The sequence below is a fragment of the Lytechinus variegatus genome, chromosome 4 (assembly GCF_018143015.1).
Source record: "Lytechinus variegatus isolate NC3 chromosome 4, Lvar_3.0, whole genome shotgun sequence".
Lineage (NCBI taxonomy): Eukaryota > Metazoa > Echinodermata > Echinoidea > Temnopleuroida > Toxopneustidae > Lytechinus > Lytechinus variegatus.
The window spans coordinates 17,508,189-17,522,139 of record NC_054743.1 but is presented as its reverse complement, the minus strand read 5'-3'; the positions used below and the strand labels follow the sequence as shown (position 1 = coordinate 17,522,139).

At 36.9% G+C, this 13,951-nt stretch overlaps 1 protein-coding gene across 5 annotated transcripts in view; it reads right to left on the bottom strand.

Annotated features, from left to right (window-relative positions):
- LOC121413521 (rho GTPase-activating protein 20-like) overlaps window positions 1–12,909 on the bottom strand; it is a 58,856-nt gene extending 45,947 nt beyond the window's left edge. The window contains exon 1 of one of the 5 annotated variants that reach the window (XM_041606356.1): window positions 12,767–12,909. In XM_041606356.1, the coding sequence (XP_041462290.1) occupies window positions 12,767–12,832 (66 nt within the window). In that variant the 5' untranslated portion in view covers window positions 12,833–12,909. Of the gene's footprint in view, window positions 1–1,825; window positions 1,909–2,297; window positions 3,039–9,442; window positions 9,652–9,671; window positions 9,822–12,766 lie in introns of those variants that run through there. The other 4 variants (XM_041606357.1, XM_041606359.1, XM_041606358.1 and 1 more) reach the window with 4 other exon arrangements.
- Window positions 12,910–13,951: the final 1,042 nt, after the last annotated feature.

Below are 13,951 nucleotides of genomic sequence, written 5' to 3'. Positions count from 1 at the left end.
ATGGGGGTGAACAAGTGGATGATTCTAAAGTAACTTGATAAACTTTTCACCCTTCTATAAATTACCTATAAGGATACTAAAGTTTATAAGGAACTCGCTCAAGGAAATCCAATAATTGCTTTTCACCATGAACAAGTATAAAAGAAGATGATGAAATCAATGGCCCCCTCTGTCCTAATGGTCAATATAAAATGTCCAGTACAAGAGTCTGAATCTGGCAAGGGCCAACCAGCAAAAAGACAATTCTCTGATGAGATTTTGAATGAGCCTCTTCTTTTATCTTCATCTAAATGCTCAAAACTGAAGTGTAGTTTACTCTGACAAAAATGAATATATTTAATACCCAAGAACATGTTAATAGATGTTCAAAAGTAGTCAACACAGCATGATTACAGAAGAAAAACGACACATATTCCATTTCGACCATATACTATAGATACATTCTAAGGAGATAGATATGTTGATATTCACCTTTTACATTCTACATTCATGTCATATTTATAGCCTAATTTGGTAAACTTCACTACACAATAACCCTATCTTGACATTCATGCATGTGATATCGATTCACATGCTTGAACGGCCCAATTTAATGACCCTGGACTCCTGGAGTAACTTTAGGGGTGGACATAGCCCAAAGGAAACCACACCAAAACGGGCGCAAGAAAACTAATAGGTTGGACTGTTTATTTACAAAGAGCCTAACTATCTATTCTTCATTTGTTGAGCTGAAATTTTGAAGGTTTCTTTCCTTTCACAAGACCTATCTTTAGGATTTGAGCCCCTTATCCTGCATCATACTGCAAAGATTCTATCCTTCACAAGCACTTAGCCTACTCTGAGATTGGAGGTTACTTTATATCACATGATTTTTTTTTTTTTTGGGGGGGGGGCTTACTGGGAATGGATTACCTGCCACGATTACAGCTTAGTTTGCAACATAGGAGCTTCCTCTGGTTTCATGCTCTGATAAAAACATTGAGCACTTTTAGAAATGCACGTTGACATAGTCAACTGGTACGAGATGACGTCATTTTTTGGCGTTCCATATGCCTCAGGTCCTCATACACGTCCACTATCAGAATCGAGAACCTCGCCACATCCATTTTGCGGTTCTCCTAAATCATAGTCGACGTGCACGTGAGTGACGTCATTTAACCGCTCAAGCTCAGCATGAAGTTCAACCTTTCCCTTTTAAAACACAGTTTTCAGTGACTTTTTCACAATATCAATGTAAGTTGTATGATGCATTATGTTTATCATATTTGAAATTGCTTTCTGATCTTCAAAATTTATATCGATATATATCCTAACTCGCGTAAAAAGGAATCAAAGCAAGTGAAAGGGCAAGTGTGCACAAGTTGCACCTTCGCATCACCCGACCGGGTCGCCAGGCGATGGTACGCCAGATCTTCCGGGTCGGGCAGCGTGTCATGACCCGCTGGTTATCGCGCTGTTTCAAGTGGAAGTACGTACACGTACAGGTCGAGTGAAATCTAAAGTCATCCGACCTGGACTGTAGTGAACGAGGGCAGACGACGATGTTGACTCGAGCGATCAGAGGACTGCTACGACGTTCTCGTTCACTACTCCTAAAAGTCTCTACTGTCATCATGCCGATTGTCTTGATCTGATCTCATCAGATAGGCCTTGGCTTAAGTATAGGTTGTTGCCAGATAAATTTATCCCAACACAAAACATGATTAATACTATGTTGACACAAATTAGAATGGTCACACTTGTTCTTCTCACAAACAATACATATGAACTTTCAAACTAAAGAATTGAAAATAATTTACCATGTAGCAGCTCGAATCATACTCACTAAAAAAAATGTTATTTTCCGATGCCTCTTTTGTCCACTTATGAAGCAAGGGAGTTTGTTCCAGACACAATCTTCACTTCGGTAAATTCAAATAGTAGTACTTTGACTATGAGGCTGTGATGTGATCGCCTGAAGTAAGCAGACATCACTAAAGAACCCAAAGATCAAAACACTGGATTATATATCCATCAACAAAGAGATATGATAATAAAAGCACAGGTTCTCACATTTATCAGACAAAGGAAATACCATGTCATAACAATGCGATAACAAACCTGGTATTATGAGTGGTAAAAGCAATATTGTTTTGACTTGTTGGTGTCCTCTCCTGATAAAAATCACAAAGTTCTTCTGCTGTTGCATCCTTACCAAAAGGCATCAAGTTGATTAGAAAGGGGTGGCTGGATCACAAGGTCAATAAAACAAAACGAATATCGTACACATAAGAACATAGATGTCTTTCTGAACTCACCTTCCGTGTCACAGGATTCATGCTAGAGCAGCGCTACTTATTCAATTTGCTGTGAACATTCATCTAGCTTGACCTTTCCGTCATGCCTGTCAAGCTGCACTGCATGCTGCAAGAGCTCATAAATACGATATAATCCATTGTCTTTCCTTAATTCCATTTAGTCAGACCATCAGAGATACTGGATATGTACGCAATATTATTCAAAGTTTTTTTAGAACATGTTATAGATCCACACAACGAATGATCAAAATGAAAGAAATATTGACCAGTTATCAATGTAGCTCCTCCAGTACTGAACATCATTTACTGCAACATCCGTCTATTCCATTCTGCAGGCCGGGCCTTGAGCAGCCCTCCTCACATGCTCCTAGTATTAAGGAGAGAGGTATGGTATGGCATGGCCCTCTGCAAAGCCCCAGGTACACTATCCTCTTCCAGAAGACTGGCTGATTAGATAGCCCCAAGGCATTCATTCATCAAGCTGTGTACGGACCATAAAGCTCACTGGAGTTGTACAACCAATGACCCAACAACCCCCTTTCTTGATTGGGCCACAATCCACCCCTTTCAATAATAGGAGTTTATAGCAGGGGATTAGCCTATATGACCCCTGTCTGAGAGCGCAAAGTGAAGGATCTTGACTTTACTTGTGTGACCTGTTGAGCCACCTTTTTAGATGACATTCATGAATGTGGTGTTAATTACTTGAGACAGTACAAACTGGGAGGGAAGAGGCTATGGACTCCATGCCGAGATATTGAATCGATTCTACAGGCTTGTCTTCCAAGAGTTCTTCACAGTGCCATACAGAACCCAATCTCTCAGGCATTCAAGTAGCTCTTGGTATAAACGAACGCTTGAATAACATGAGTCAACTATGCACATTCACACAATATCACTGGCTTCTCTTCATCATCTTGAGTTCCTGCCCATATGAGTATGATTGTATTAAAAATTGTGCAAAAACTTTCACTTTCATTCTTACCAACCCAGATGAAATAAGTACATTGTTCAATGCATTGTTGTTGTGAAGGCCAGGGCTCGAAGCATCTAACTTTCTTATCATTTTGCTACTTATAAGGCATACCAGTAGACAGCTTTATTTTCCTCAATTACTTCTTTTGCAACGATGAATTCATTGTGATTTTTGAAATAACACTTTCCTTTCACTGAAAGCAAAACTGAATGACAAGGCCAACTTTCACTTTCTGACATTTCAAAACTTGGGCCTTATCTTGATTACAAAAGGCTCAGGAATTCAATTTTGTGTGAGACTTCAAACATAATAAGTCATAAGTAATGAATGGATAGTATTATCAAAACTCAAATAGATAGAATCAGTTTTGAAATGGGAGGGTGATATTGTTTATCTTCCACTTCTTTTCTTTTGCTACAAAAGAATATCAACACACTTTGTATATATGAAATAAAATATCATTTGATGACATTACTGGTGAAAGATTAAAAATGCATACTTCCTGGTTCCAAGATTGTACTCTTTCGCACTTTTCTCTTCAACAGTATGATTAATGTTGCTGTTTAAATTTGTTTTGTCAATAACAGAATTTTTGTGAGGAAAAAATTCACTGCATTGTGAACGAATCTGTGGTTCTATCAATAAATGTGAATTGTAGACTGTGTACAAGAAAACAAATCTGGCAAATTAGCTCAATGGCAGCAGAAGGAGGGTTGCGGTTATTTTTGCCTGCTGTTTTTCTGGTGTCCGTTGTATCGATTGCTTTTAATGATATAGTTAGGGGTAGTTTCCTCGGGCTAAAAGGCCAACAATGGTACATATTGATCCCAATACAAGCCCCCCTCCACCAGAAAAAGGGGTGCAAATACCATCATGTCATCTCAAATATATCAAGGCATGCTAATCACCATCAACTCGTTACTATTGTATATGATGATAAAATGAATAGAAGATCAACAAATTGGTTTAATTGCTTATGAGACCACTGGGTTAACCTTATTAACCCTATTGAAGATTGGCACTAAATGGTGCGATGGTAATCGGCTGGAAGGGCTGATGTTGTGCAAGGATTCAAGCTCAATGAGCGCAATTTATGATATTTCTGTGATAAACAAGCACCTATTGTCCCATGGAATGCTGATAAGGCATTAAGCGCTCCGGTGCGGCTAATTCTGAAATCAATTTTTACCTTTCATCACACCACACTTGGCTGGAGACGAATACGAGTAATATACGACAAATAGCTCTGCCTCTTGCTTGTTTTTCTCAGATTCACGTCACACCACCCTGTACTTTTTCATGATCACCAATCCAATTCATAGTAAAATCACTCACAGATCAATCGTAGCAATGGCCTATTCATGAAGTGTTAAGTACACATTCCCATGTATCCAACAAACTTGAGGGTTCAATTTTTTCGTTCACGTTTCATTCAGGATTTTCTGGAAAAGGTGAGTGGCTTTGGAGGCCAGCGAAACGTGATTGATTTAAAGGAAATTATTGAGGCAGATTAATTTGAGAGAAAGAAGGTGAGTGAAGTGGAATGGATAGAGGTGACAGGAGCAACATTCTTAGGGTCAATACAGGGTGACTGATGTGGTCTAGATTCAGGGATAAATAAACCGAATGAGGTCAAGGAAAATAACATCAATCTAATTATTGAAAGCAATAAGGAAGTACAAGCTATCAAATTAAGACCTGTTGGATTTCCCTCTCATTTTTTAACATGGTAGGGCCATAAATCAAATTAATATTTATCATAAAATGTGCAAATTGCCTTGTCACATACTTTGATCTAACCAATACCAAATAAAGTTCATCTTTCTTCAAGGAAGCAAATTTACAGGAGTAAAATTCTAGGCCTATGCTAAAAATAGCCCTTAAGACTTTCTTTATCCCCTCCCCTCATTTACAGGAGTAAAATTATAGGCCTATGCTAAAAACAGCCCTTAAGACTTTCTTTATCCCCTATAGTGAAAAAAATCAATAAATTTTCAAATACATTAGTTTAAGGACATCACAACTTAAGGTTCACGAAGTTATTACAAAAATTATTTATGAATCCATTATTCCTGACATATCACTGTCTTAGACATAACATACTGATCACTTTATAATCCCGAACCAAAGAAGAATTGGCCAACATAATTTTATAATTTCTACCCCTTAATGAATTTCCCACTTGCTGCCACCTGCATTCTCAATTGAGGTGTTCAAGATCAAAGACATACTACAAGAAGCCTTTAAGAAGGATGGATTAGAACTGTTCTTCATCAGAGAGCTGGATGGATTAGAATAGAACTGTTCTTCATCAAAGAGCTTTCCTCCATAATCTTCTTCCCCCTCCTTTGTACCGGTTCATCAAGTGGATGCGGAAATAGAACCCTGTGCTCGCTCGCTCGACAGAAAGGAAAGTGTTCTGGGGTAGACAAATTTTAATCCTCCCAGTCCTAAAGCCAGCCATGGACTCTTATCCTCAAGGAGGCAGCACATGAATGGTGCCACAATACAGCTCATCCACTAACCATTTTAATACCAAACCACAAGATTCATGCAGTATTATGAGTGACCTAGCCGACAAAGGGGAACGATTTTTAATGAATGGGTGTGTCTTCACACCACCTTTTCTATGGACTTTAAAAAGTGATGGGATAGTTGACAGCTGGATGAGCAAGATGGATGCAGTGTATGTATCATCCTTTGATGCTATACTGGAGTGACCCTTCATTTCAGTTTCACAACCAACAGCAATCGACCTGATTACATGAGGGAATTGTCTTCAAATCAAATGGACATTCTATAAATGATCAGGCTTTCATACAGAAATGATGAAGCCAGTGCTTTGAAAAAGGCCGATACATCAAAATTTGTCACCTCTTATAATTCACTTGATTGTTGAAATTCACAACTCCAGAATTTAGTTCTCTTGCATACGAATGATTGATTCAGTACAGCTGTGGTAAATCAAATTTGTCACAAATTACAATCCAGCTGAATAGACAAAGATATAACATTGTACAAGTTCTCAGAAATGACCATGGGAATGAATAAGGGTCAGTTTGGTCGAAGGGGGGGGGGTGTAAAAGTGACCATCAACATACATGACCAATTACTCATCCATTCAGAGCAATTAATCTAAACATCTTTTAAAAATGAATAGCAATAGCAGCATCACAGGATCTCTTCTGTGGGCTTGCACAGCAATTCAGATCAATTTTTCCCAGGCTAAAGCAAAGTGTGCCCTCAATAGTGTGAATTTATTTAGTTTAAATGCACAATGCTGGACAGTTGAACTGGTAGGTAGTCTGGTACCATCAAATCATACAATTTATCACTAATAAAACGGGATAATTGTCTACTATTACCAATAATTTACAGAAAGTTTCACTTAATGAACCAGAAGACACAAATTATTTGTTTCTATTGCAGTCGTATGGGGAGGTACACACGTGACAATACAATCACATGTTACGCTAGTTAAAGAATGCCATAAAAAGGGAATTCTATACAAGATACCAGCTTTGTTTTATGTCTTGTTGGCCAACCATAAATGTACATGTAGCATCATGGTGTCGACATGAGATCCTACAGGTGTTGCATAGACCTGTTGCTGTAGACTCTCTGAAAGTACATCAGCATACTTTTAGCACTTTACCATAATCATGGAAAAATGAAATGATATGCATAACTGAAGGCCTACAGAAAATTATTATTTTTTCCTTTAAATGCACTTGCAGTATTCATCGTATAAGAAATTTCTCCAGCATGGCTTACATAAAAAGGTTTAATCTATCTGGGTATATAACCAGGAAGGTTCAAGATATTGTTCTCGTTGGTCTGCACATTTACTTTTAGGCCTACATGTATACCAAGACCCTGTAGCATTAATGAAAATTTGCAATCAATTGTGTATATGCTGTACATACAGTTTAAAGTATGTACCTGTATGATTACCTTGTTTCTTTGTCTTAATGTTGCCCATTGATGAATATTAATAAACATTTTTATTGAGAACATGAATAATTTTGGTCTTGGGGCTGTATACCATGTATTGAATTTTATTGCTGAATAAACCATTCACTGAATTGATATGTTTATATTTCATGATAGGCCAACCTGATAGGCCAACCTTTAATATTACAGGGTCTTGTTACGCACCATTTCCCCATGTGATATTCTAGTAGGATTGATCATCCCAAAGATGTGGCTGATGCAGTTCCAGGTCCACAGCTTCTTCTTACAGTTACAACCAAAGGCTACAAAAGAAATTCACAAATATACCTTGATGGCTTACGCTCCGTTGGACTTGATCAATTACAAGTCAATGGCTAGAAGATAATCTCCTCTTCTAAAGCAAGTTTTCTGAGAGGGTATTTTTAAGACCTCTGTATAACAGTCCAGAGACAATAGGACAAATTGTCAGTTTCTTTGAAGACTGGTCAGATGCACTGAAGACTGCTCCACATGGCTGAAGCAGCAATGATGTAAAACATAAGTTATGTCAAAGAACGGGCCTACCTGTAAGTCTGTACATGGATCCCGGTGGACAGTCTATGTTCTGTCTTGTTGGAAAATAACAATGAAGGCCCTCTTTTTCAAAGCAAAAAATAAAAAATCCTGTTGCATTTTAAATACATACGTAAGTTAAGGCATTATGACACAGGGTATTTATATACGAATAGACATTAAAGAAATGTATCCAATTTGATCTACTGACATGAAATTGTATTTTGAAAAATACTGTGAGAATAATTTTAAGTATTGTCATTTAGTCTGTAGGCACAGACCCTGGGTTTTTGCAATTTTGAATGGCGCATAATGCAGAGTCTGAAATATCGAGACTAGATTAACTAGCACAGACAGAGAGTTTGGCGTCTAGTCTTCACATTAGACAGGGTATTAATTACGTGTCAAATATGAGTCTGTGCTTGTAGACTAATGGCTCAAGAAACATTTCTTGACACTGAATCAAATTTTGACAACTAAATGAACTGAATAATTGTATAAGAAAAGGAAGTGTCTCATAATATTCCTAGAAATTTGTTGTATTGATTGCCATGAGGAATGTGTGGGCTGGTACGTGTTGTTGACATTGTCAATATGTAGTGAGTAAATAAAGCTAATCAAGAAACATACCACAGAACAAATGTTAGAATGAAAGGAAGCTGAAAGTCAATAAGGGTTGTCTTCCGTTTTCTGAGGAAATGTGAAGGACAAGAACCTTCTGTTTGGAGTCACATTCATGTTTTATTGGTCTATTAAAAGCTCTGATGACAGTTACCATCAGAAAGAAGAAAAGAATTACCAAATGCTTGCACGGTTTGTTGATTAGGGGAAAAGAAACATATTGATCATGGAAATTTGCAAGTAATCTATGCAAACAGCCTTACATATTCTTTTTTCTTAAATATCTATTTCTTTGTACGTTTTATTTTTAATTGTTTTGATATGTAAGCGAATAAAACATTCACAGATATTGAAGTTATTGCAGCCAAAGTGATAAATTTTCTTTACATTGTTTGCTATTATCATGAGAAGCAAAACTAATGATAATGAGATAGGCCTATGTGAAATTTGAAGTGATTGCAAACTCCATGTCTATATTTTCAGAATTTTTATGGTGTGAAACACACCAATGAAAATCAACACAATTAACCTTAGGAATACAAGTGACTTTCTCACCTACTAAACATACTCAAACCACATATTCTTCACAACTGAAGTCATTTCTTTTGCTGAAATGGAGCTTTCTCTTATGAATAGACTTGAACGTGACCAGACACAATCCCAATAATTGAACTATTGTATGAAAGTTGTCTATGAAAGCAAACTGTTAAGCAAACCGTTATTCAGGTTTGTGGAAGGTCCATAGGTTCAGGGCGAAATATGTTGTTTTACTACCACATCATATCTTGTATCGCCATGGTGACTCAGAATATATATACAAATTTCTCATAATGAGAATGTGATAGTATATTAAATTATATGCACAGAAACATATCTCATTCGAGAAGTTTCAATGATTAGGAGCTACTTCAATACTCACAATTTCACAAAACTGACATTAACTGACAAAAAAAAATGAATATTGCATAACCACAAGTATTTTGGGTAAAAATATCAATATCGGTACCCACAAAATAAAATGAATTTTTAAAATGCAGCATACCATTTTTTAACAGTGCAGCCTATTAAATCACCAAAGCAGTAGGATTCCTTTCCCTTTTCTCCTTCCGTGAATTACATAGGGTCTTCTTGAAATTTTTCACTTCAATAGCTCTGACCTAAACTTCAGCACATCTCACAGAGTTTATTTCCACAAGGCAACAGTCCATAAAGTTGTGCACCTCCAAAATGGTGGACGATCTCAGGAAAATATGGATATACGACCTACTCACATTCCTTATCCATGGTACGCACACCTTCATGGCTTTGGTCAGCTACTCAATGTGACATTGGTCAGTCTCACATGATGACCAGTCACAAGCCACACACTGTCCTATGACTGACCAGGAGTGACCACTTGTCTAAACAGTAGCATGGACATCTCAAACCACCTCAAAGGTACCGTCAGGAAAACTTATGGCATACTGTCCTCAGGTCCTACTTGACCGTTCAATAACCATTGCAAAACCATCTATTATTCCTGTCCTGAATGAGGTTCAGCCATGAATGACCATTGGACAATGAACTTGACCACTAGATGAGAGTGGACAATATGCATGCCCTGTGGGTTTCAATAACAAGTAAGCAAACAGGATATGCAGTAATTAAACAATCCTTTTCTACTTTCACCATCAGGTGCTAACAAGGCGGGAAGGGGGATGGACCATGTTGGTTTAGAGCAAAGTCTCAACTCTCAAGATTCCTTGTCAATGATCTAATTCTACACCCAAGATATAGATCAAAAGATATGGAATTCTGAATGTGGTGACTACCACCTCCCTATCCAGTTCTTGGAGAACTTCTTCAAGAGCAAAGTGTGGCACTGTGGCTTCTCCTATTCTCATTCAAAACCCAGAAAAGTGCCAGCCAACATCAATTACAGGAGTTTGAAGGTGAACATTCTCCTGCATTTGGAGATATCATCTGGAGGAATGCACATCACTTCCTATAGATCATCTGTTTTCAGGGAAAGGGTGTGAACAGGCAAGAAGTCTTGAGCTTCTGCTAGCTCCATCGCAGGCCTTCTTGTCCACACTGGCCAAGACACCCACAAGAGAATCCTCTGGGCTTATCAAGAAAATTAAATATTCCTTCCGGATAGTACAATAACTTAATCTAAAGGAAGGACATATTTAAGGAGAGGAAAATTAGAGCACAAAAAGGAGGAGAAAGATATATTTGCTGTTGCATTAAGGATTTAAAATCATTTTGTCATGGATTTACCAAATTTAATACTTCCTTTGATAGATGGATATTCCAAAGTAAACAGAGTAACCATTCAATCTCAAACCTCTATTAATATAACTGAAGTCTGATTATGCTAATCATCAGCATCTCTTTATATAGGAACCTTTAAGAACCTCCTTTCATTCAATTCATGCATATATGGTGACAGGATTCTACATTACATAATAGAGCGAAGTAATATTACCCCTTAAACATATAGAATCTTGAAGGTTATCAATGATCGCATTGTGATGCAGCCCTGTAAACGAGATAAAACATTCGTCAAAGAGCCCTTCTATAATATGGATCACATCAATGCAACAGAGATCCCACCACACAAAAGACGACTGAACAGTTCTCAAACTTCAGGGTGTAATAAATGAAGTAAAAATTGGTGCTGAGTTATAAATGATAGTACATTTTCCCCCATAAAAAGAGAAAAGATATAAATGTGCAGAGAAAGAGAAAGTGAGGTTGTTTGACCTGCCCAATGCCAAACCATTCTCAATTATCAAATGGAATGGGGCTCCTTTGGTGACTATTTTGGTGAAAAAATATTAAAGATGTAGGCCTAAACTTTCTCGGTTTCTCATAGGACATTCCCCTTCAGCCCAGCTAAAGTTGTAAAGGGTTAATAATAGGCATTATTCTTATCATTTCACATTCCCACTTTACAACAGCGTAGGGGCATGTCTATGATCCCCCCATTCTTTGTGAAAACTTGAATTATTCATATAACATAGCTAGGCCTAATAATAAAATGGAAATCTGACAATCACTTTAGGGGGATTCACACAAAAATAACTCAAAATAGGCTTTTGGCCTCAGGAACAGACCCCCTCCCCTCCCCCAATTTAGGAGGCAATTCTTAATTCTATAATCCCAATCATGCATCATGATGATGTCCAAACAAGGCTTTGTTTTCTGAGCACCTTGATAGCATGAATACACATCATAAAACATGTTCATCAACAAACATGCAAATTGATAAAGGACACATCAGAGGACGCCTACAATTCACCAGCTAATAGGTACACAATAGGGGATGTTGGTTCTGGTAATTATCATGAAATGATCTAATCAAGAGCTATAACAAACATCATAAACCCTGAATCCTAATTAGACTTTACAAACAGTAAGCAATAGTCAAATAGACCTACCCCCCCAAAAAAAAAAATCCTTTCAGCCAAGGCAGCATACAGCATTCTATCTGACTTTATAGAGATCATAAATACATCACATTTCTAGTATAAAACTTACTTTTGGAATACATATCAATATATTTAATTGAAGACCCCCAACCCCATATCCACAATTTAAAAAAAGAAATTAGCACATCAATTCCTAAAATTTAGCACACTGATTGACATAAATTATTAATGTCTTTACCAGGTTTCATAAACGCAATCATCAAAATAAGTCGGCCTACAATCAATACACAAAAACGATAAGAAGTTATCCTAAAATTATTAAATTTATTATTTTCAGACCGAAACGGGCAAAAATAAAAAGATGGGCATCAGGTCACAAAAGGAACCAACCTCAATTTTCCCAAGCAAAATCTTTGGTTGGCCATGAACAAGACAAACACACCCACATATAACCATATCAAAATAAATGAAAATTGGAGAAGAGGCCACGCAATTATTTCCAATGGTATACACGTAGGTCTGTATATCATTGCAGGATGGGCAACGCTATCTTTGATTTCTTCGATCACAAGAATACTTTGGCTATAAACTATAAATAGGTGACGGACACAAAGCAGTCCTTGTAAAAAGAATATATATTAACAAGACTACACACAGTGTGATTTGTGTTAGAAGGCGTCCTTAGTCACATTGCGATTCACACTTTTCAGACGTCATAGATGTTGTATGTTTTCTAACTATCTTTTATTTTCCTGAGAGGAATTGAAAACTAATTCATAGGGCTTCCCCAAATGAAGCTTTGGGAGCGGAACTGAATGAAATACAAATGAGAAATTACACCCTATTCAAAGCAAAACTAGTCTTCAAAATAAAATGGACTGTTTACTATAAAAAAAGCATTATTTAAAAAAAGTCACATCAGAAAACAAGAGAAGAGATAGGTTATTTACCTTTGATGCTAGCCCACCGAAGAACTCATCTCTGGTTTGAAACATAATTGGAAGATATTCACGCATGATCACGAGCAGTCCAATGAAAAGGCTTTGCAATTCCTGATCAGACTAACAAAACATATTCACGATCCAATATGTTTTTTTTTTTTTAAGTTGACAATTTCGATGGCATCTAGGGCAATTTGGTTCATTCAGGATTTAGCACAGTCCAACTGATTCGTGTTCAATTAAAATAGAAAGGTTTCCAGTAGAATTGTTGCTTCAACTTCAAGATAACTAAGATTTTCAGCATCCTAGCAGGGAAGGTTCCATCTCGAACTTCAAATAAAAAAGTTAGGTCAAAATGCTCTAAAATTGAATCTTTCAATTTCCTTTGAAGAATATATGAAGAAATTATTTCGAGGAAACAGAAAAAAAATCAATGAAGAAATAAGCCATGCGTACTTAGAGTCTGTAGTAACATCTGTTCACATCATCTATCTTTGGTCTAACCAAGAGGACGCTTCTATCCTCTATGATTTCAAGAAGTTAAGATTCAAGCTTAGCGGTGATGACTTTTTTTGTTTTGTGTCATGGATTGATTACGTCGAAGGGCATGCTCCGTTGAATCTTTCCACGCAAAGTATCATTCTGATGCATCCATCCGTAATGCTTTGCCCTGTTCAACAGAATGGTAGAATCTCTACTATAATGATTCTATTCAAACATGTGCTACTGCCCATTTAACGTCATTAGCATAACAGTAGCTGGATGGGTCCATTCTACTCATAGGGGTGCTGCAATAGATGCAGGACTACTCACGACTCAGCTCTTTTTACAATAATATTGATTTTATATGAAATTGAAGAAGGAATAAATAATCACCGAAGCGAGAAGTTTATTGACACATTTCGCACATTGTAATCAATAGGAGACTGTACATGGATAGAACAGTAAATAAAGTCAACGGATGGGTTGCAATTATGAATAGTAGCTAAAGAGGAACTGCACAAAGTATTTCCCCCAAAAAATCTGAAATGCGATTAACATCATTCACCATTAATTATATGAATATTTAGCCAAACAAATTTAGATTGAAACTAAAAATAGATTTGCTTGATAACATGTACAATTTCAGTTTCATACTTTATTTTTTTTTAAATTTTACTACTATGTTTATTTCCAAACTTTATGCAACACCCT